Source organism: Geotrypetes seraphini, chromosome 2 (assembly GCF_902459505.1).
Source record: "Geotrypetes seraphini chromosome 2, aGeoSer1.1, whole genome shotgun sequence".
Taxonomy (NCBI): domain Eukaryota; kingdom Metazoa; phylum Chordata; class Amphibia; order Gymnophiona; family Dermophiidae; genus Geotrypetes; species Geotrypetes seraphini.
The window spans coordinates 61,579,065-61,604,378 of NC_047085.1; the positions used below are offsets into that span (position 1 = coordinate 61,579,065).

At 41.2% G+C, this 25,314-nt stretch overlaps 1 protein-coding gene across 1 annotated transcript in view; it reads left to right on the top strand.

Annotated features, from left to right (window-relative positions):
* The window catches only part of DPYS (dihydropyrimidinase), a 69,986-nt gene extending 53,168 nt beyond the window's left edge, over nucleotides 1-16,818 (top strand). The window contains exons 8-10 of the mRNA XM_033935025.1: nucleotides 4,505-4,712; nucleotides 12,922-13,012; nucleotides 16,031-16,818. Of these exons, the coding sequence (XP_033790916.1) occupies nucleotides 4,505-4,712; nucleotides 12,922-12,984 (271 nt within the window). The 3' untranslated portion in view covers nucleotides 12,985-13,012; nucleotides 16,031-16,818. The remainder of the gene's footprint in view (nucleotides 1-4,504; nucleotides 4,713-12,921; nucleotides 13,013-16,030) is intronic.
* Nucleotides 16,819-25,314: the final 8,496 nt, after the last annotated feature.

The following is a 25,314-nucleotide window of genomic DNA, read 5'->3' on the forward strand; positions in this document are numbered from 1 at the left end:
TGTGTTCAGGCAGAATTATTTGGTAATATACTCAGCATTAGATATCTGTAGTTTAATTTTTTGTGCATTGTATGGTTTACTTCAGTACCTCTATTGTGTTTTTAAAAAGGATTGACATACACTAATGAATCTTTCTATGCCTAATGCAAAGGACAAACTGCAGGCCCCCAACAATTACTGCGCAACCTGCGCACTTACCACACATTAATATTTGTGGTTAAGGAATGATGAGTGCACACGTTTAGTAAAATGCTTGTAATTGGTTTGCGATTTTCTATGGTCCATATGCACTGTACTGATAACTTTTCTTTTGGTTGTACATGGTTTTTATATTTACAATTTGAAATAAAAAATAAATGGTAACTAGACTGTAACCATTTCATTTTCAACATCCTATGAAATATTTTTAACTCTACAAATAATGTCTTGTCTTCTGAATTGTCACAACTTAATGTGACCTTAAGTCTTGGCTTTTGGAAGCAGGATTTCTAATTAACACAAGTTAGTCCCATATGTCACCGGATATAATGCAGTTTGTTCTGTGGGTGTTTTAGCTCCTGCTTGCTTGCCAGCAATATGCATGGTTCTCTCTGAATGCCGCTTTATAACTTTCTGTGGCTCAACTAATCTGAATCTGCTTCTCATTGCGAATTATAATAAAACTAGAATGCCAAGTTCTCCAGGAACAAGCAGGATGGTAGTCCTATCATTGGAGCAGTGTGCTAAAGCTTATGAGCATAGGATAATGCTTTTCACAACGAGGGTCAAAGGATGAAGGTAACATATGCACCTAAGCTTCATAGCGTGCAATTCCAAAGGGTGTGTGGCTATAGGAGGGGCATGGGCAGGTCAGATGCTTACCCAGAAATTAGGTTATAGAATACCTACATTTGGGCACGAGCATTTACACTGCCTTTAGCAGACATAAATGCTCATGCCCAAAGTTAGGCACAAAGGCCCCGATATTCAGACCACGGGAGGCATCCCAGAAACCTCCCATAGTCCGCAGCGATCCCAGATATTCAGTGCCAATGCCATTGAATATCCGGGTCAAAGTTCAGCATCTCGAACTTTGTTGGCCATGCTGATATTCAGTGGCTGTCCGGCTAAAACAAAATGACAAAAAGTAGATCTGCTTTTTAGGTGGGTCTATGGGGTGATTGTGTCTGAGGATCTAAAGGCATCTAAACAATGTGATAAGGCAGTGGCGGTAGCAAGAAGGATGCTAGGCTGTATAGAAAAAGGAATAACCAGCAGAAGATGGGAGGAGTTGATGCCCCCATATAGGTTCTTGGTGCACTTGGAGTATTGAGGCTGCACTTGGAGTATTGTGTTCAGTTTTGAAGGCCATATGTGGTAAAGGATATAAAAAGAGTTGAAGTGGTTCAGAGGAAGGCGACGAAATGGTAAGGGGTTTGAACCAAAAGAAGTATGGGAAGAGACTGGAAGACCTAAATATGTTTACTCTGGAGAAGAGGAAGGACAGGGGAGATATGATACAGATGTTTAAATACTTGAAAGGTATTAATATAGAACCAAATCTTTTCCAGAAAAGAGAAAATGGTAAAACAAGAGGGCATAATTTGAGGTTGCAGGGAGGAAGACTCAGGAGCAATGTTAGGAAATTCTTTTTCACGGAGAGGGTGGTAGATGCCTGGAATGCCCTCCCAAGAGAAGTGGCAGAGAGGAAAATGGTGATGGAATTCAAAAAAGCGTGGGATAAATTTAAAGATTTCTAATTAGAAAACGAAGGATGGAAATTAAAGAACTAAGGCCAGTACTGGACAAACTTGCATAGTCTGTGTCCCATATATGGTGATTTGGTGTCATATGGGCTGGGGAGGGCATCAATGGGAACTCCACTAACTTGGAACATGAGGATGTTAGTGGCCAGACTTTATGGTAGATATCTTGCAAACAGGATGGTTGGATAGGCTGGAGTGAGCTTGGACGGCAACTTCAGCATTTGGAACCTAGGACAAAACCAGGTGGATTTTACAGTCTAAGATCCAGAAATATCAAAGAAGAGACAAGTTAATTTAATCATGTATTTTTAATGGATATAACTAATGGGCAGACTGGATGGACCTTTCAGGTCTTTATCTGGCGCCATTTACTATTTTACTACCCAGCCAAAAGCCTTAGCTAGCCAGCTACTGAGAATTGGTGTTGGCTGAATATCGGTAAATAGCCAACTAAGTGGTACTTAGGGGAGATAGGGTCTGATTTTGTATTGTGTGACAAAGTTGTGTACACATATCTGTGTGCATTGCTGATTTGCACATGCAATGTAATTATTTCTGATAAGCACAAGATTGTCTGAGATGTGTAATAGTAGAATATTTATCACTGTCTCTATTTTTCAAGATTATTGAAGATTGCACAAGAGAGGTATTTTTGTGAGTTAATAGATTAATCTCTCTGGTCCTATATATATATATGTATATATATATATATTTTGATTTACAAGTCACTTAATCCCCCATTACCCAGGTACATTAGATAGAATGTGAACCCCCCGGTACAGATAGGGAAAAAATGCTTGAGTACCTGAATGTAAACCACTTAGGCTATAAGTGGTATATAAATACTTAAATAAATAAATTACCTATCCAACCCCCCCCCCCAACTGTACCCCCCACCCTTGTATCCTGTCTGCTGTCTGTTTAGATTGTAAGCTCTTTCAAGTAAGCAGTGGTGTGGTAAGGGGGAGTGGTTCTCCCTGGACATGATCTTGGTGGGGACACCGGCACCCATCCTCCACTCTGCCCCCCCCCCCCTCCGCTTCAACCCTGCCCCACCACTATCGCATGCACCTTCCCTTCCCCCATGCATCTTTAATGTTCCCAGCGTGAGCATCAACCCTAACCTGCTGTTCACACAAGCGTCGGCTCTTCCTCTGATGTCACTTCCTGGACCCATGCCTAGGAAGTGATGTCAGAGGAAGAGCCGATGCTGGTGAGAGCAGCAGGTTGGGGTTGTTCGCACCGGGAATGTTAAAGAGATACAGGGGAAAGGAAGGGGCGCGCATCAGGAGGGGGCAGGGAAGAAGCAGGTGGGGGTGAGGGAGGGGTGCCACCGGCTCGGGCGCCTCTCACCCTCGCTATGCCACTGTGAGCAAGGACTGTCTCTGTCATGACCCTGTACAGCACTGCGTATGGCTGGTAGTGCTATAGAAATAATTAATAGTAATAGTAGTATTTATTTATTTTAATAATTTCTATACCGTTTTATGCCAAAACGGTTTACAAAACTGTTAAAAACAAATAAAAACAGAAGGATTCAATTCTTGCAGCAAATCATCAAACAAGTATAATCAATATTCAAAGGAATGCATTAACAAATAATTGTGTTTTGAGTAACTTTCCGAATGAAAACCTATCGCTGCACTTCCAAATTTGCCCAACAAGGGAATTCCACAGTTTTACTCCTGCACATGAGAAGGTCATTGCCTCAGTTTCCACATATTTTGGGTTGACACTTGTCTTCAGCAATAAGGAATGTTCAGATCACAATGATCTTCTTGGTTGATGACATCTTATTCTTAAAGAATTCAGGGATCGTGCCATATAGACAAATCATGACTGCCTTATATTGGATTCTAAATGCAACTGGCAACCAGTGCAGCTGTCGGAGACATGGTATAATATGCTCATACCTTGGCATTCCTGTTATCAATCTAGCCACAACATTCTGTGCCTCCTGCAATGCCCTGCACTTGGTCTTGGTTATCCCAAGGTACAGGACATTGCAGTAGTCTAGCCGTGACAAGATCATCGCCTGCAGAACAGCACGAAAGTCAAAAGGTGACAGCGTTGGCTTTACACGATACAATAAATGTATCTTTGCGAAACATACCTGTACTGTCTTTGCCATTTGATAGTTCATTGTAAGTCTAGAATCTAATCTTACTCCTAAAATTGTCATTGACTCTCTCACTTGCAATACCTCGTCTATCACTTTTAATTCCTTTGACCATGTATCCTGGTCAGATCTCCCCACAAACATTACCTCCATCGTCTCTACATTCAATCTCTAGCCTTGCTGTTGCATCCAAACATGTCCATGTCACTCCACCCATGTCCATGAAAGGTGGTTCTATATTGCTACACCACTCAAATTAATATTATGTAAAGTTCATAAGAAGGAGGAAACTGAGTTCTATTTGATAAAAACAAAATGAAGCTTTCTTTGTGCAATAATAAAAAAGAATCAGACGCAAGAAATATCACAAGAACAGAAGGGTTGAAAGTGTATTTTAACAATTAAATTAACAAATAGGGACACTAATGTTTCTGACTTTCCAGTTTAATTTGTTTCCAGTGCTATGAGCTGTCAGGAGTAAATAATATTTACTCACTGCTGGATTTGAGGAACTGCAGCTTTATGTTTAGAAGTGCAGATACTTATGGTTTTCTTTATTTCTCTTTATTTAGATTCACAGAGAAGTGATACATCATATTTACAGTAATTCAGTTCTGCTATTTTTTTTTCCAAACCATAGGATTATTTCTGCAAAGACTCACCACCATGCAGTCAACACTAATGTCTTTGAAGGCATGATTTGTCATGGAGTACCCCTGGTGACTATTTCAAGAGGCAAAGTGGTGTTTGAAAAAGGCATCGTTCATGCAATTGCTGGGCATGGAAAATACATTCCACGGGAGCCCTTTTCGGACTATGTTTACAAGCGAATCCAGCAAAGAGATCGGGTTAGTTGGAAAAATGGACAACTGAATAATTACGCAATCCATTCAAAAATAGAAGTCTAGCTTTGGCCTGGCCATCAGCTGCCATTTCCTTTAAGTTTATACCAACGGGGATAAAAGCATGAGGAAACAAACCTGTCGATTAGTTTGTTTTTACTGAAAGAACTGCGTGACACGACTACAGCATCGGTTTCCTGCACTGCATCAAGTAGATTCTGTGGTAAAAGTTGTAAAATTCTGCAGCTGAGTTTTTGGCAATTCTGTGACACAATTGGATGCATTTATCTACAGTTCTCAGTTGCTTAATCAATGTCATTTAAATTGCAAGTTAAAAATATTTCTTTTACAAGCATTGCAGAAAGCTGAAATTCATTGCGTGCAATTGATTACATTCTCCTCTTAAACAGTCTCCTGTTATCTTGTTTGTTTTCCTTTCCCATGATGCTTCTTGTCTGACCTTCCACCCCACCCCATTTTTTCCTTCTGCTGTGTTTGTCCTCTTTCAGGCTATCTTTCTTTCCCAAAGGTCTTAGTCCAACCCCATTTTCTTTCCTGAAGCCTTTCTCCTCCTCATGGCAGTTTTTGCTACATGCATACACACCTCCTCCAGCTTTGGCCTTTCTTTCTCCTCCCCCACCTCCCCCATCCTCCAGGGCTATTAGCTAATACTGATTCTCTATTTCCGACTGTCTCCTACCCAAAGTTGTTACTGCCATAAAAGCCAGGTCTTCAAAATAATTATAGGTGTTAAAGTCAACACAAATCCCCTCTTCCTGGATACAGTGAAGAGTTTACTTAGGCCTTCTTTTAGCGCACACTAATTGATTTAGCGCACGCTAAACGCTAACGCATGCATGTTAGTCTATGGATGCATTAGCATTTAGCGCATGCTAATTCAATTAGCGTGCGCTAATCGGTTAGTGCACCGTAGTAAAAGAGGGGATTAGTATTAGAGAATGACATGGGGACAAATTTTTCCCCGTCCCCGCGGAAACTCATTTTCTCATCCCCATGAGTTCTTTTTCTGTCCCTGCTCCATGCCTGCAAGCTCCGCCCTCATCTGCACAAGTCTCAAACACTTTAAAATCATAAGTGTTTGAGGCTTGTGTGGTTAAGGCAGAGCTTACAAGAATGGGGCAGGGACAGGGACAGAGACAAAACCCCCGAGGACAGGACAGGGAAATTGAGTTTCTGTGGGGATGGCGAAAAAATGGTCCTTGTGTCATTCTCTACTTAGTATTATACCCGACCACGTCCCTCAAACTCCAAAATATCTGCTGTTCAGCCACATCACATTGAGCAGCACGACTAGAAAAGCAAAGATGGTGAAGAACCCCCCCCCCCTCCCCATCGGAACCCACCAGAGATACCCCATTTTAAATCACTCATTCGGCTCTGTACAAGTTTCAAGTTTTATTAAAATTTGATTTGATCATTTATCTTGTTTTACTAAGCGAAATACAATTTAAAAAAAAACAACAACATAAAAGTCGAATGAATTAAAATGTATTAATGGTACATAACATGAACAATACAAACACACATACTAACTGGTACAAAAGGGAAGAGGGGGCAGAACTACAATCTGTTTTTAGAGGAGAGGAATGTAACATATATGGAGAGTACGAGAAGGAAGGGGGTGAAAGAAGCAAAATAAAAAAGAGGGAGAGCAGTGATATCCGTTTAAAAAGAGTTACAGGTTCTTTAAATAAAAAGCTATTCAAGTTATTTTTAAAACACGCTAGATTTTCTTCCTCTCTTAAGTACACTGGTATAGTGTTCCAGAGCCGAGGCGCGGTCACGGAGAAATTTTCTTGCCGCCATGCCCCTATTATTTTTAGCGAAGGGACGTTAACAATTTTTGATCCATAGACCGAAGTGAGCGAGAGCTTGTATTCGGAATAAATCATTTGTTTATAAATTGTGGTTCTTTTGAGGACAGGGTTTTAAATGATAAAAGTAAAATTTTGAAAGTGATTCTATGAGAGACTGGGAGCCAGTGCGATTTTTCTAATAATAGTGTTACATGATTGTATTTTATTTTATTTTATTTTTTGCGTTATTGATCACACAGATCTTAAATCAAAGTAAACTAATCATGTTAGTATAATACATCTTATTCCTAGAATCAAAAATTAAAAGCAGCCAGCTAAAGTACTGATGTAACTTCTAGGCCACTGGTTCCCCAAACCAGGCCAATCAGGTTTTCAGGCTAGCCCTAATGAATATGCATGGAGCAGATTTGCATGCCTGTCACGTCCATTATATGCAAATCTCTCTCATGCATATTTATTAGGGCTAGCCTGAAAACCCAATTGGCCTGATGGTCCTCCAGGACAGGGTTGGGAACCACTGTTCTAGGCAATACAATCAAGGATCCCATGATTTTATCACACTGGAAATCTGCCCAACTATTAAATACCTCTTTTTGGTGGGCTACAGTCCTGATGATTCATAATTAGGAATGCAAAGCTAATTCCCTCACTAATAAGAGCTTTAAAAATAAATAAAACATGGTTACCAATAACAAATGTTTCTTTTCTGGCCTGAATTTTGGATCCATTTCAACTGGTTTATACATTGGTACAATATTTAACTCTAATGTTTTTCATATTGTTAGATTAGTTATACCCTAATGTCTTGGGGCTCCTTTTACAAAGGTGCGCTAGGGCCTTAACGTGCGCAATAGTGCGCGTTAAATTCCCGAGTGCGCTAGCATGCTATAGCGCGCAGTAATTTTGTGCATGCGCTAAAAACCCTAGCGCACCTTCGTAAAAGGAGCCCTTGGTCTCCATAGGAATTTTTTTTTATATGGCTTCATATTTATATTAGTTTCATTTACATGGATGCTCGTTTATCCTTTATGCATCTGTGTTTAATATGTATGTATTATCTGTACTGTAAAATGTTCTTTTTGTTATATTTATTTAATTGATATTATATTTCACATCTTAAAATTCCAATAAAAAAATTTTAAAAATGAAAAAAAAAGAACCCATTTAAAAGTGTCAGAAATGCATCATACAAAAAACTTTCAGACAAGGACGTAATAGATGATGCTACTAATCTCGCTGTTTCCTTTCCTGAAGCCATAACATGTCATGATGATGTTGCAAAAAATCTCCCAACAACAGCCCCTGTTTCACCCAACAGCTTACCCTTTAGCTTTCTAAAAATTGCTACTTTCTGCATGGATCCATGCCCCATCGATTTATATAGCTGGTTCTAAAATCATCTTTTTAATCGGCTGCTACGTTTGACCAACTTATGCACGGGGTAGTTCTCACTGAACTCCAGCATTTATTTACTAAAGTTCTGCATTATCAGGGATGAGGTGCTGGACTGGTTCCGTGGCTTCCTTATATCCCGCACTTATCAGGTACGTTTTAATTATGAGCTTTCAAACACCTGGAGCAATCCATCCGGTGTTCCACAAGGGTCTCCATTATCTCCATTGCTCTTCAACGTCTATATGTCCTCACTGGGCACGCAGCTAACCCAGCTGGAAATAAAACTATTTAGTTATGCAGATGACTTACGATTATCATCCCATTCGCTAATTCTGTCTCTGAAACTATTCCCAAAGCTTCAGAAGCCATAAACGTGATGGAGCACTGGATGACAAACTTTAGGCTTAAACTTAATTCAGAAAAAACAACTTTCTTCGTTGCTTCGCCACATCCGCTTGACACCAAATCACCACTATGTATCAATAAACTTAGTTACCCTATCCAGCCCACCATTAAGATACTAGGTGTAACTTTGGATCAATGCCTATCCATGAAAGACCAGGTAGACTCATTAATCAGAAAGGAATTCTTTACTCTCTGGAAACTCAGATCCATTAAAGCTTATTTCGATACATTGGCATTCAGAACCCTAGTCCAATCCCTCGTACTAAGTCTACTTGACTACTGTAACATCGCTTATTTAGCAATTTCCCCAAAAAATATGCAACGTTTACAATTGATGCAAAATGCAGCAGTCAGACTGATCTTTGGGCTGAGGAAGTTTGACCACGTGACACCCTACTACCGGCAGCTGCATTGGCTGCCAATGGCGGCGAGCGTAAAGTTTAAATTTGCCTGCTTCTGCTTTAAAGCACTACACGGACTTGCCCCTAAATACATAACTGACCTTTTCTTCTTCTCAGCCAACAGACACAAGAGAAGCTCATATTCCAATTTCGTTTCCCCCCCAGTTCGAGGTTGTAAACTGAAAAAACACCATGAACACTTTCTCTCACACCAAGCAGCATCATGGGGTAAAGACCTAGAACAATTGCTTTCGCCCACTACTTATGGGGAATTTAGGAAACGTCTAAAAATACACTTGTTCCTAAAGCATCTAGACAACTGATCCTCTCTTCTCTCTCCCCTCTATAGCGATTAACTTGTCCTTTTGATCACTCTCTCCTCAACAATGAATTTCCTGTCCTATTAATTCTCTTTCTTCCTTCCCTCTTAAAGTCAATTCAATTTGTTACCTTTGCTTAATCTTCTGTAAACCGCATAGAACTTCACGGTATTGCGGTATATAAGCTGTTATTATTATTATTACCCAGTGTTGTTCAAAGTACAAAGTCAAAGTAAAAATATATGTGTATTTTAATACTTAAGTAATGGTACAAAGTAAAGAGAACACATTAAAAAATTTACTTAAGTGTAAATAAAAAATAGTTACTGCCTAAGATAGGGGTCCTTTTATTAAGGTGCGCTAACTAATTTAGTGCGCGCTGAATGCTAAGATGCCCATAGGAATATAATAGATGTCTTAACATTTAGCGTGTGCTAAATCAGTTAGTGCACCTTAATAAAAGGACCCCAAAGTACTTTGAGTACAATGTAATAATACTTTTTGGGTGAAAAGTAAAAGTACAGCAACTACAATGAATGCAACTATTGTTAATGGTTTTATCCCAATAACTTTACTGCTCTACAATTCAATCCGCTTTACTTTTCGTAAAACTACATTTTTGAAAATGAATGTCACTCATGCAAGTGTGCTTATGAGTCATTAATCCAGCACAGCTGAAAAGGGTATTCAACGAACCAACGACACTGTCAGAAAGTAAAGTGTTCAGCATGATAAAAAGTTCCTTTAAATCAGAACAGGCTGAAAAACTACTGGTGTCTGGCAGAATCTGGAGGGAGGTGTTGATCAAGGAAATAGACGTCTGAGACGCTTGACTTCCGTATAGCAAAGAATGCTTTCTCATCATCATTGCCTTTCTCATCTGCATTGGAAGTAGTGCTGTATAACTCATCACTTGCATCTTCATCTTTATCTTTGTCTAATTACATAGAAGGCTTTCACAAAGTTAAAATCATTGTCTGTTGTTCTTCTAACAATTTTTCAGCTGATGGCAAACTGAAGATCTTTGAAGCAGATGCAAGTATATTAAGGCCTGAATTTTATATATGCCACTTAAAACAAAAAAAACAACAATTTACACAAAATATTCACATATACAGGGTGCCCATAAAAACACTCCTTGATTTTAAATGGTTACAAAACTAAAATTTATTGGAATATTCTTTCACCTATGAGGCTACAGTTTCATCAACTCATAAAGTTTCATATGGTATTGTTGATTACATACACTCGATGTGCGTCCCACCTCTTACTCGGCACACATTGATGCAATAATCGAACTCAGCCCAGACTCTCCGAAGCATATCCGGCGTGATCACATTTATAGCTTCAGTGATGCGTTCCTGCAGATCATCCATAGTTTCAGGTAGTGGAGGTACGTACACTCTTTTTTTCATGTACCCCCAAAGGAAAAAGTTACAAACATGTCCAGTAATGTCCAGTAATCTTGGAGGCTACTTGAGGAATACCTGGTCATTTTGTCTGAAGGTTGTAGCTTCAGTATCAATTGCAGCTTATAAGGGTGAAAGTGCAAGCGAACCGTGCTTTTTGGGACTTATATTTGCTGTCATCTTATTTATAAATATATTCCAATAAGTTTTGATTTTGTAACCATTTAATCTCAAGGAGTGTTTTTTTGAGCACCCTGTATATCTCTTTTTGTAAATAATTTTCATTTATGGTGAATGACCTTCTGAGGTATAGCATAACAATCATCATCAACCACTCAAAAGGTTTCCAATATCTTCATTAGGTCATTGAAATCCTTACGTTCTTAGAAACTCTATAAATAATTATTTTTTGGATACTAATTTAAATAGAAAACTTATCTTTCTTAATATTTCTTATTTTCTTATGAAGAATGAGATTACATGAAGTGAAGACAGGATTTTCCCCGACATGAATTAATGTTTCCCAGTGGGCTGAATCATGGACGTCTTTACAACTGCACTCTCTCTTCTGCGCCATTTTTTAAAAAAATTGACATTCTATAAACCACATTAAAGTTAAGCGTAGTTCATAGAATAGCCTTTAAACCTGGAACCCATGCATAACCTTAGGCACATCCAATTACGCCAATAGAAATGTGGTGCAAAACCTTGCACCTAAAGTTAGATACTGAAGGCGCTTATTCTATAATTACTCACATTAATTTCTGGAACGCAACCAATCCACCCATGACCCTCCCATTTTCACGTCCCCTTTTTGGAGGTGCATGTCAATTTTAAGCAAGGATCCTGAGCCTATCTTTATAAGAATAAATTTAAGAAGTCAGTTATCAGTGCCAATTGGCTCATAATTTAATTGCAACTCAAAGCACCATATATAGAATTTGGGGGTAAATGTGCGGGAATCTTTCAGTCAAGGCCAGTCAAGCAGACTTCATCTCTAAGGACTATCAGTCCAGTGGACAGTCCCATAATTTTCCATTGGATGACCAGAAGTCTATTGTGGGTAGAGACATTGGCTGTTCACCAAGAATTGCAACCAGCTTCAGTTTCATCTCCATCTCTACTTCAAAGTGACCCAACTCATCACTGTTCAGTTTTTCTGAAGACCAGTAACCGATTAAACAAACACAAACAACTTTGCTGTGATCATAGACTTTATTCACCGAACAGAAAAACTTAAGATGAAATAATTCATTTCTTGTGTGATGAGGTTTTGCTGTTTCATTTGGTTTACCATAAGAACATAAGATTTGCCGCTGCTGGGTCAAACCAGTGGTCCTTCGTGCCCAGCAGTCCGCTCACATGGTAGCCCTTAGGTCAAACACCAGTGCCCTATTTGAGTGTAGCCTTACCTGCGTATGTTCTGTTCCAGCAGGAACTTATCCAACCTTTTCTTGAATCCCAGAAGGGTGCTTTCCCCTATAACAACTTCTGGAAGAGCATTCCAGATTTCTACCACTCTCAGGGTGAAGAACTTCCTTATGTTTGTATGGAATTCATTCCCTTTTAACTTTAGCGAGTTCCCTCTCGTTCTCTTCACCTTGGAGAGGGTGAACAATCTCTCTTTATCTACTAAGTCTATTCCCTTCATTATCTTGAATGTTTCAATCATGTCCCCTCTCAGTCTCCTCTTTTCAAGGGAGAAGAGGCCCAGTTTCTCTAGCCTCTCATTGTACGGCAAGGAATCAACATTTACTTCTTGCTTCCACTTATACTTTTTACTTTTAACTGCAAGCATGAGACGTAACTGAGTAAAAGTATTATAAATTGATAAAAGTATTACTTCAGTAAATGTAAAAGTAACCAGAGTTCTAAATGATTATAGTTTATATACATACAAATCAGCATACGTTGGATATGGACCCCTCAGTTTTGGGTGCATAAACTTAGTCAGCTGGTCTTGAAAAATCAGTGTTATCCAATTTACTAAAAGTCCTTTCAACACACTCCCTCCAAGTCACTGATTCCTCCTCACATCTACCAAAAGTAAACATTCCTTTTTTCTCTTCCTGAAGTTAAAATGAAAAACAAAACAAAACCATGGCTATCCAATTTCCTTTTCTCAATTTCCCATCCCTCCTATGTTCAAAATAACAAAGAAATCTCCACAAACCCCTTGGCACCCCACAAAACTCCCAAAGCTAAACCAGCAGGAGGGCACAGGCCTATCTCCCAATGGCTATGGTACTCATTTTCAAAAGAGAAAAGCAAAATGGCACAAAGCACCAGTTACTGAATCCGGCCCTTAGGCTATAAGTGGTAAACTGTATACAATGTTTAAATAAATAATGTTAAAGACTCACATCTTTTTTGCTTATTTCAAATAATAAGTGTAATAGACTGATTCAAAATAAAGCAGCTGTATTACATGGGATGTTCTTCCGTAGGTCTGCCAATCTGTTGCAGTGCAGCGGGAACCTTATAAAGGAGAGGTGATTTCAACATCTTAGATTCACTAGTTGGCATTTCTGCAATCAAGTGAGTGTTTTACTCTTCCTGGTTATCTTTTCTTCCTTTATATGATGTACCTGAAAATACAAAACAAAGTCTGCATGGATAAAACACCCTTTCTCATATGTCAAAATAGAATATTCCATCTGAGGTCTTGAGACCACTTTACTGACCCCATTTAAGATAGTCAGCTCATCAGATCAGTTTCTTGAGTGGGATGCTGGATGAACATTTTGGCCTGATGCAGGAGTATAGATTTCAAACAATGGCCACTGCCAAAGTCCACCTCTAGTGAAATTTTCCTTTCAACACTGAGAATTATGTAGATAAGCCTGGTGTTGCTTTTGTTTTTTTACAATTGGAGCAGATGATTGCGGCCTTTCTGTACTCTAGGTCAGTGGTTCTTAAACCTTTCCAGGGAGACCATAAGCCAGTTAGGTTTTCAGAATATCACTAATGAATATGGATAAGAGTCAGATTTGCATGCCTGTCACCTCCATTATCCCCCGGATTCCATAAATGGTGTGCAAATTAGAGAATGACACGGTGAAAACAGTGAAGAAAAAAACTGGTCGCTGTGAGTATGGAGACAAGGCTATTCACTGCCCCATGGAGTGGTGTATGGCCTTGTCCCCACAGTAAAGTATCTGCCACGTTGCTTCCCTTCCTACCCCTCCTAGTCAGCAGCCTTCCTCGCAATTCCGACACTCGCACCCTGCCTCGTCGGCAAAAAAAACCCCTAAAAAATCATCTGGGCATCTCATCCCCTCGGCTAGCCACCTTCCTCTCTTCCCCTCACCTTCGCAGGCGCTCTTCAGAATGTTTTCTTTCTGAGGTATCCGGACATGGTAACCATTCTCACAAGTCCCACACAACTGCCCCAAAGCTTCTTCTCTGATGCATTTCCTGTTTCTGCCTGGGTGGCTTGCGTCAGAGGAGAAGCTTTGGGGCAGTCGCGCGGGACTTGTGAGAATGGTTTCCACGTCTGGACACTTCAGAAAGAGAACTGAAGAGCACCTGCAAAGGTAAGGGGAAAGGAGGGAGGTGGGTAGACGAAGGGAAAAGGTTGAGTGGTGCTGAAGGGAAGTGGAGGTAGAGGGAGAAGGGTAACAGATGCTGTAGGACTGTGAGGAGGGGATAGAGAGAGGAGTAGGCGTTGAAGGGAAGTGGAGAAAGAGAGAGGATTAGATGCTGGATGGAAGTGGGGAGATGAGAGAAAGGGGAGCAGATGCTGGTTGGAGAGAGATGATGCCGAAAGTAGAGAGAGAGGGATCAGAAACTGGAGAGAGAGGGAGGAGCAGATGCTGGATGGAAGTGGGGAGGGGAGAAAGAGGGGAGCATATGCTGGTCGGAAGGGGAGAGTGAGAGAGGGGAGCAGTTGCTGAAAGTGGAGAGAGAGGGAGCAGATGCTAGAAAAAAAGTGGGGAGGAGAGGAAGGGGAGCAGATGCTGGAGGAGAGAGGATAGAGAGGGGAGCATACTCTGGAAGGAAGTGGAGAGCACATACTAAATGGAAGGAGGGGATAAAGAAAAAGAGCACATGCTGGATTGGGGAAAGAGGATAGATTTAGTGAGATACTGGAAGGGGTGAGGGAAAGAGGTGGCAAGCTGTAGATAGGCACAATGAAAGGGAAATTGAGGACTGGAAAGTAAGAAAGTAGACAAGAGGTAGAAAACAAATTTAGAAGGAAGAGCAAAAAGCAAAGGAAGGGAAATGGAGAGGAGAAAGAAATACCAGAGCATTGGGGGAGTGGGAGGAGACAGATACCAGATCTGAAGGGAGGATAGGAAGATAGAGATGCTAAAAACCAACTGGAGGAGGGAGTGAGAGATGGAAGGGAAGCAGACAGATATGCCAGACCATAGGGGGAATGGAGGGAAGAAGATGGGTGCCAGACCAATGGGGGGAGAGGGAGGGAAAGTGAGATGGAAGGGAGAGGCATAGGAATAGAGCAGATGCCATATGGAAGATGCAGCGAGAAGGCAGACAGTGGATGGAAAGAAGAGAATGACGAGAAGATGAGGAAACCAGAAACCAATCGACAAAGGTAGAAAATAAATTCTATTTTTTCTTTTTGCTTTAGGATAAAGTAGTAGTGTAGCTGTGCTGATAAACGTTTATAAACAAAGCCCTGCTAGAAGATCTTTTCCTCTAGTTCGGCAGCCAGAACTCTGATTTATTAAATGACAATTGTACAGAATATTGTTTCTTTTTATACTTTAATAAAATAAGTTCAGTATGAAACTATTCAAGGCTTGTGTAGGATGGGATCAGATGGTTTGTGGGGACGGGATGGAGACGGGGACCAAACTCACAGGGACAGGGACTGAGCTCACGGGTATGGGGCTGGGATGGGGACCGAGTTCATGGGAATGGGGTAGAGAAGGGGACAAATTTTTTCCCCTTGTCATTGTCTAGTGCAAATTTCCATATGCAAAATTGCTTTCAATGGAAGTCAAACCCGGATATCTCAATCCGTCCTCTTTTATTCTGGAGCTAACCCTAACATAACTATCTATGAGGGCCTCTATGGTGCTACTGTGTGCCTAATGCAACTTAAAATGGCGTACCATGGTATGTACTCAGGTATTTTGTAGTAGCTGCCAAATTAACATGACTGTACTATGTACTATAAAATATTCTTTTTTTTTGAGTGGGCATTTGGGAGGGGGAGGGGGAGTAGAGTGGGCATTCCGCAGAGCTACATTATATCACATGAGCCCTTACTGCCCACAAAATAAGTAGTGGTAAGTGCTCACAAATAAAAAATTTTAATGGCCATGTACATGCACATGGCAACATTTAATACAAAAAAATACAAAAGGATCATTTTTACAGTTGGAAAAGCCACTTAAGGGCACACTAAGACCATGTTTTGATGCGGCTTAATAAAAAGTCCCCTATATTAGTAAATGTTTTTTAAAAAGCAGTTAATTTGTTTTAAAACATGTATATTTAACTTTTTCTTCTCATCCTTCGGTAATCCGGAAAACCATGGCTCCTTCTATGACTGAATCCAATCAACACATTATGGCGCTTGAAAAGAGGAGGTCAAGTATACTCTTCTCACCAACATGAAGCCGCATGGGCCCTTTTACTAAAGAGCATTATGCTTTTTGTTTTTATTTGTTTTATTGTGTATGTGATTTGGTTTTTTTTAATCCAGCTTGGATAAAGATGAATTATAAATAATAAATCTAAGACATGTTATTTATACTCTCTCATTTTCTCATGGACAGGGATTGGGCATGGAAGTGTTATCCAGATAGTGTATTCTCATTGGCAGTTAATTTTGTAATGTGGACTTAATGCATGAGCATTTAGCTCCTCCTACATAGGAAACATTAAGAGGGGCATAATCGAAAGGGACGTCTAAGTCCGTTTACGTCCATCTCGCAAGTCGTCCAAAGTTAAAAAGAGCTTAAGATAGACATACTCAGTTTAAAAGGAAGCAATTCCTCCAGCTAAAACCTAAGCTGGTGGCAGCTGGAGCTACTTTCTTTCTGAAATTTCTGTGCAAGTGCTTAGTCTCGTATGGAAGTGACAAGTATACTTTTTTTGAACCAGTCCAGTTAGAAGTTAGGAAAACCTCTGTTGAAAGTTTAATTTCTATTATCAATAACTTTATATATATATTGGAGGAGGGTGTATTATTTAAATAGATTAGCCAATTAGTGCCTGCAATGTTAAATGATAGATAGATTTCATTTCCTATTTAATACTGGTGACCATTATAACGTGGACTATATCAAAGTTGATTAATTTCCTTATTATATGTTAAGTTGTATTTTATATACAGAATTTTGTGGATATTTGTGAATATTTGTTATTGTAATGAATAATCAAATAAAGAATTAAATTTTTAAAAAAAGAGCTTAAGACACATTTTCGAAAGATACGTCCAATGTTTTTTTCGTTTCAAAAATCGTCTAATTATATGTCCTGCCGATCTGATCATCCAAGCTACTAAATCGTCCATCTTTATACCACATTTTCGTCCAACTTTCCATCCAAATCCAAAACGCCCTGTTGGATGTGGGAGGAGTCTGCAAAGTGATGGACTGCATACCCAGACATGGCACCTAAATAGTGGAGTACCTTACAGGGCACTGCTGTGAACTTTTCAAAAAGGGTGCCATGTCTTCTCCTCACTACAGTTCCCATATAGGTTACGGTGAGCCCCCCAAACCACTTCCAGAATCCCCTAGACCCACTTATCTACCACCCCAATAGCCCTTATGGCTGCAGGAGCCACTTATATGCCAGTAAAAAAGGGTTTTGGGGGTGTATAGGGGAGTGCACATGTTTAAGTATCAATGCAGTGATTACAGGGGCTTATGGGTATGGGTCCTCCTCTCTATGGGTCTCTAACCCACCCCCAAGTCGACTTAAGCTGCCTCTGTACTGGACAACTAGGCTTTCCTATGCCAGGCGGCCAGGTGATGATGGTCTGGAGGCTGAATTTTAAAGTTGTGATTAAAATTTTTATGGGGTTGGCGAGGGTCGGTGATCACTGGGGTAGTGTATGGGGGTCTGTTTTATGTGTTTGCAGTGCTTATCTGGTGACTTTAGGTGGGTTTTTGTGACTTAGACCATGTTTTACATGGTCTAAGTCACAACGTCCAAGTTCCGTCTAGGCTCTGTTGTAAAACTTTCAGTTATACATGCTGTATGACTAAGGCTAAGCCGGCCCACATTCCGCCCAACTCCCGCCCAACTACACGCCTCCCGAAACGCCCTGTTTAGCTTTGGTCGTTCAGTGGCACTATGAAAGCCGTTTTTATTATCGGCACTTGGACGTTTTTGAGAAATGTTCGTCCAAGTGCCGACTTAGGCCACGATTTCTCTTTCGATTATGAGCCCCTATGTGTTCCCATATAATGTGTTTTTTTTTTTTTTTGTTTTTTTTTTTTGCAAGTCTCTCATTTTAATGGAAAACTAGCACAAGACTTGCAAAAAAAAAGAAAAAAAAAATCTCGAATATGCTGCCACATAAAAACATGGACGGTGTACCGGAAAATTCCAGGTTATAACATGCCACGCCCATATTTTTGCTTGTTTTGGTCTATGGGCTCCATAGAAATTTATAGAGACAATATTCAAAGGTAGTAATTTTCAATTTTATAGCTGCTGGAAGCCATGGGCTGAATTAGACCCAGGTAGTCTATCCCAGATTAAAAATTGCTTTCAGGTGATTTAGAGTAAGAATCAATTGAATATTAGAAAAACTGAAATTCTGTGTGTAGGTCGTGAAAAACATTTAGATATGTTTCCCTCAGAGACTGTACTGGATGATGTAGTGATTCCATGTCCAGTCACTGTAAATATCTGGGTGTTTTGTTGGATTTGACTTTATCATTCAAGCCACAGATTAAGATGGTAGTTTCTAAGGCCTTCTTTAAACTTCAATTACTTTAAAAGTTGAGGGATTATCTCTCAACAGATAGCTTTCAAACGGTTATTAGTGTAAAGTTGACACTTATCATTGATTACTTTAATACTCTTTACTTGGATTTATCTAAGTATATGATTCAAGCATTACAGTTGGCGCAAAAGGCTGCCACGCGAGTGATTGTGGGTGCTTCACATTACGCCCACCTTGCGTGATCTTCATTGGTTGCCTTTTGTCTCTTGAACTGAGTTCAAAACTGTATGTTTGATTTTCAAGTAGTTGAATTACAGATGTCCGACAGTGTTGAGCTCTCTTTTGCAGATGTTTCATCTGCCTCGAACGTAATACTCTGAAAATAAGGTTTGCTTAGAGGTGCCATCTATAAAACTTGTAAAGTTAATTAGCATCCGACACACTATGTTAACTGTGCAGGGAGTAATATTGTGGAACGCATTGCCTGTGGAAATAAAAATTGCTTCTAGTTCAAATCTACTTCAATTCAGGAAAATGGTTAAAACTATGTTATTTAAGAAATGTTTTTTTGGAGTGACTGAGTCTGGAAGTATGTTATTTATGTGATTCAGTTTCTGATATGATGAGTATGGTTGTTAATGGTAAAATTATTTTTTAATATGGATTGTTTATGTTTTAGATTGATATTTGTTTTAATTATGTATGTTTTGTAGTAACTTGCTCAGAATTGTTGGATGTTTGTGAGTATATAAGTCAATCCGAATTTAAGTCGAGACCCCTGTTTTTTTCCCCCAAAAGGAGGAAAAATGGTTGACTTGATTATAAGATGGGGGTTTAATATTCAAGTTCCATTCCCTGCCAGGATCTGTACCTAGGGCTCCTTTTACGAAGCCGCAGTAGCGGCTTTAATGCGCAAGACTTTTCATCACGCGCTAACCCCAGCGCTAGCCGGAAAACTACCGCCTGCTCAAGAGGAGGCGGTAGCGGCTAGCGCGGCCGATGGTATAGCGCGCGCTATTACGTGCGTTAAACTGCTAACGCGCCTTCGTAAAAGGAGCCCCTAGTGTCCCCTCCCTCATGCCCTCCCCTGCCAGGTTCTGCATTCAGCCCCCCTCCCTGCCAAGTTCTGCACCCTGCCCCCTTCCCTCCCTGCCCTACCAGACTCTGAACTCATCCCTCTTCCCTGCCAGGCTCTGAACCCAGCCCCTTTCCCTGCAAGGTTCTGAACCCAGGCCCCTTCACTCCCTGCCAGGCTCTGCACCCTATCCCCCCTCCCTGCCAGGCTCTGCACCCTGTCCCATCTTCCTTCCCTGTACCCCTCTTCGCCTGCTAGTTGTCTAGTGGTAGGCCGGGACAGGAGGGATCCCTCCAGTCTCCCATCCTGGCTGATACTAACAATTATCCCCCCTCCTCCCTCCCTCTGTTGTGTACCTTTTCCCTGATGGTCCAGCGGTGTATCTCACGCTGAACCCCTTCTGACGTTGTCATGGCCAGCAGCCAGCGGTGCACCCAGGCTGGCACGCAAGAGCAAGCTTTTCAAGCTCCCACCCAGCCCTGCGCCACTCCCTGAATGGCTGCCGCAAGAGCCGTGAGAATCGCGAATCCTGCGAGAACTGGCAGCAGCTTTTCAGGGAGAGGTGCAGGGCCGAGCAGGAGCTCAAAAAGCTCACTTCTGCATGCCAGCCCGGATGTGCCACTGGCTGCTGGCCACAAGATCAGGAGGAGGGACTCAGCACAGGATACACCGCTGGACCACCAGGGAAAAGGTACACGAGGGAGGGAGGGGAGGTGGGGGTAAAAAATTGTTACAAGTTTTCAAGTTTATTCATATATTTGATTAAACGCTTATCCTAGGATAATTGTTAGTATTGGCCGGGATGGGAAACAGGAGGGATCCCTCCTGTCCCGGCCTAACGGCAGGCCTGCCGCAAGTCTGGGAGATGTCATGTGGTCACTGGGTGATGACCCAAATATAGGACAAGACCCCCATTTTTGGGCCATTTTTATGGTCTCAAAATCTCATCCTATATTCGAGTACCGGTATATACGGTAATACATTTTAAAATAAATTAAAAAACAAATAAATAGTCAATGCCTGCCCATTTCCGGACACAAGCACTGAAAATCCGGGTCCTGGGCAGACCTGGAAATTATGTGGGTGCTGGCTGAAATTCAGAAACCAGCACTCACATAAGTAGGCAAAATTAGGACTGTTTTTTGTGAGGTCCTATCTGCCCATATAGATGTGGGCACTAAGACTGAATATCGCAGAAGCCTACATGTCTTATGTGTCTTCCCTGATTCCACCCATGGAGCACTTCAGCACCAACTATCACAGTAGTCAGAGAAGATATTCAGCAACATCACACAGTGAAATGCCACTCAATAAACCCCCTGGACTGCTGTTCAGGATTTAAGTGGGCAGGAGCCTTTCTTCTTTGAATAGTGACCCCAAAGAATTTAAGGGCCTAACTTTGAGATGTTCCTTTGAAAACTAGAGCTGAGCTCCAAAATGTATTAGACGTTGATTCTATAAGAAACCACCTAGTTTTAGGCCACATGAATGCACATACATGGAGGTAGTTAGCTATTTTCCTGAGTAAGTGGCCACAATATCGACTAGTGGAAAAGTACTGGGAAGGAGCTGGCCGGCATGGTACATATGACTATTAATGACATAAAAAGGTAAAGGAGGAAGGATTTGGGATAAAATTATAGGTAGAAAGTTGAAATTTTAGAATCTTCTTTTTCCACATGAAAGACCCTAGAGAGGAAGGCAGAGCTCCAAAATCACAGTAAGTGGATGAGAAAATGCTGAGACAGCTTAATGTTTGTTAGGGACTGTACATTGTTTTGGGGAAAGGGAGCTTTTCCCTAAAGCAGGGGCAGGCAATTCCGGTCCTCGAAAGCTGGAGCCAGGTCAGGTTTTCAGGATATCCACAATGAATATGTATGAGATGGATTTGCATGCACTGTCTCCTTGAGATGTAAATCTATCTCATGCATATTTATTGTGGATATCCTGAAAACCTGCCCTGGCTCCGGCTCTCGAGGACTGGAATTGCCCACCCCTGCCACTTTAAACATGGTGGAACCTAGCTGCCGGTGCTAACTTTGAAAAAGAACAAACACCAGTGCCCAAATATTTTGTCCCCATTACCTGGGATCTTCCTATTAGTACTTCAGGTGTCTTGGGGGTCTCTAAGCCAACAATGATGCTGCTTCACCTTTCTCCATGTCTCGGGGCATTACTGCCACTGTTGTTGCTGCTTTGCCATCACCCCTCCCCCCATACCTAGAGTTTTTATGCCACCATATGTTTATTGGATTGACGTGTTACAGTCATATAATCTCAGAAACTCTATTTTGAACTGCTCACTGCTAGTTCATTTGTGATGACTTGTGCAGCGGTGCATTCTAATCTTCCTTTCAAAGTAATGGTCCTAAGCTTTTTGATGTGATCTGTCTTGCAAAAAGAAAGCACTTACAGTCATATTCTCCCAAACAAATCTGCCTAAAGCAGTGGTCTCAAACTCAAACCCTTTGCAGGGCCACATTTTGGATTTGGTGGTACTTGGAGGGCCGCAGAAAAAAATAGTTAATGTCTTATTAAAGAAATGACAATTTTGACCGGACGACGCACGGATCCAAGATGGCGATCTGAGAGCAGGACGCGCTGAGCTGCGTGTCCCAGGATCGTATTCGTTTGAATTTTTCCTAGCGGTTTTTACTTACCGCGATGCCGAAGAGACGGGGCCGGAGTGCCGCTTCTGCCTCGCGGCGTCCTGGAGCCCCGGGTCTCGGAAACATACAAGATCTCCTGAGGCGCATGCAAGAGGCCACAGCGACGTCGGATGGCGGCCCACAGAGGACACAGGGAGGCGAACCCGTTGTGGATACTCCTGGGCCCGATACCACGCTGAGCCCTGACGTTAGGGCACCGCCCCTGCAGCCCCAGACGACCAGCTCTCCCAGGGGCGGGGAAACCCCGGATTCAATGGTTTTCTCCTCTCCAGAGGCAAGGAAGGATTTACTGGAGAGCTTGGAGGTTGGGGCCCACTTTTCCAGGGCCCCCATGGAGATGTCTGGGGGAACACCATCTCAATCTGAGGGGGAAGGACAGAAGACTCCCCTCGAAGGACTTCAGGACGGTGAGCAATTTACACTTACACAAACTCCAATTGTACTGATTAAACCTGCAGTAGTGACTTTAGACTCTATTTGGGACTTAATGGCTGGTTTTGTTAAAAATATTACTCCTACATTTCAACAAATTGAAGAGAAAATTAAGGAACATGATAAGGAACTGAAGAACTTAAGAGAAGAAACAAATACTTCTAATTCATCAATTCAAAAAATAGAAAAAGAAATTGAATCATCGAAACAAATTCAAGAGATCTTAGTTAAAGACAATATTAACCTAAGGAAGAAGATTGAAATGCTTGAGAATAACTCACGTAGCAATAATTTAAGGTTAATTAATTTTCCAAGACTCGAGTTAGTAACACCTAGAGATATGCTTAAGAGATATCTAATGGAAAATTTAGAGATATCCGAGGATTCATTACCACCATTTTCAAGGGTTTATTACTTGCCTGATAAAGAACAAAATCAACAACCAAAAGTAAAATCTTCAGATCAAGAACCTTTAAATATCTCACAGGTTTTAGAAACATCTGAGAAGGATTTAGCATCACCAGCCACTATGATTATCACCTTAGCTTTGCCAATTGACAAAACATGGTTGTTAAAACTTTACTTTAAAAATAGACAAAAAAGCTTTCTTGGTTATAAAATATTAATGTTCCCAGATCTGGCACGGGAGACGCAAAGGCGCCGCCGTGAATTTCTTCTTTTGAAACCTGGGGTTTTATCTTTGGGGGCAACTTTTTATTTGAGACATCCGTGTAAGTGTATTGTATATTATCGTACGTTTAAATATGTGTTTTTTGAACCATCACAACTGACTAACTTCGTGGCTATGTCTCGTCTGAATGTTAACAATCTTTGAGCCCTATAATTTAGATATTGTGACCCCTATCTCAATGCTATAGCTCTCAGTTTTCTGTTATTATTACTGTTCTTTTTTTTTTTTCTTCGCCAAGTTTCTTTAATTCTTGGATCTTAATTTGTGGACTTGAGCATAAATAGTATAATTGTTAACTTAGGAATTATATTACTATTGTATTTGATATCCATTCTATTCTTGCTTTCTGTACAAGTGTAATACTTGAAATTTAAGTTGAAAATAATAAAAATATAATTAAAAAAAAAAAAAGAAATGACAATTTTGCATGAGGTAAAACTCTTTATAGTTTATAATTCTTTCCTTTTGGCTAAGTTTTAATAATAATATTGTAATTTATAGCTAAAGAGATATGATCAAGAAACTGTTTTATTTTACTTTTGTGATTATGATAAACATACCGAGGGCCTCAAAATAGTACCTGGCGGGCAGCATGTGGCCCCCGGGCCGCGAGTTTGAGACCACTGGCCTAAAGAGACACTCAGATACTCCAACATGCATTCCTCAAATGGAGTCATTTTTCCACAAAACTCCTACTCTGGCTTAACCCTTTGAGTGCTTCTTTGGCCCAGACTAAGGTTTTTAGATTTACCTGGACATGTCCTCTTTTTAGAGAACGTGTCCGGGCGTCTGGACAGCTTTTCAAAACCCGGCACTTTTCAGCTGGGAATGGCTTCGGGAGGGCATCTGCGCATGCAACACGGTGACATCATGTGCTTGCGCGCATGCATATGATGTCATCGAGTCACATCTCTGCGTGTGTAGTTGCTCTCCCAATGCTGCTCCAAACAGGTTGAGGGGGCAGGCTGGGGGTGGGGCGTGACTTGAGGGGAACGGGGAGGGCCTGGCTAGAACTGGGCAGGCTGGGGGCAGGGCTGGGGTATAATGGGGCGTGACTCTGCAGAACGGGGCGGGGCCAGGTGGAACTGGGCATGGCCATGGATCCGGATTTTACTTCCGTAAAATCTGGTAACCTGCTGCTTTACTTCATCTGTTACCTTGGGATTTCCATGTTAATATGAGTTCTGGTTTACACATCTCTGCTAGTCCCTTTGTCCATTTTAGATACCGTAGAGCAGGGCTGCTCAAGTCCGGTCCTCGAGATCTACTGGCAGGTCAGGTTTTTAGGATATCCACAATGAATGTGCATGAGAAAGATTTGCCTGCACTGCCTTCTTGGTATGCAAATCTCTCTCATGCATATTCATTGTGGATATCCTGAAAACCTGGCCTGCCGGTAGATCTCGAGGACTGGACTTGGGCAGCCCTGCCGTAGAGTCTCTATGCCACCACTGATGTTGTGGAGTGCTGTTGCCTCTTTAGTGAATGCCTGTCAGCAAGTTTTAAGCAAATAATAATGTTCAAACGGATAGAAAACTCAATAGAGTGCAGCATTGCTTTCTCTATTGACTTTAATTGACCTGAAAATAGCAAACTTTTCAGAATCTGAAAACAACTAAAGGATCATTTGATCCAAACTCCAACCAAAATAAAACATTTTGCTATGCATATTTTTAATGCTCTAAGCTTACTAAAGAGTGATTAAGTCTTTGCACCTACCATATGCTATGTGCAAAACCAAGCATACGGTAAGCGTAAAGCTGAGGGGAAGTAAATGCATGGAGCAAGGCCAGCATTTGCGTGCTATTTACCACACAGGGCAGACATTTACCATACAGGCACCACATTACCTGCAGTGGAATAGCGTGGAATCACCTTTGCTATCTGCCACTAGAGATCATGCAGTTGGGGCCCGGTCCACTAAAACAAGTCAAAACTGTGAAGATATGACGGTGTATCACACCGTCTGAATACATTCCTCCCACTCTAATTTCCCTTCCCAATGCTGCACTTGATGCCAAATCCTCCCCCTCCCCCAACTGCTATGATATCCTATCCCACCCCCAGATGTTGCCATGCTTCCCATAATGTCCAATC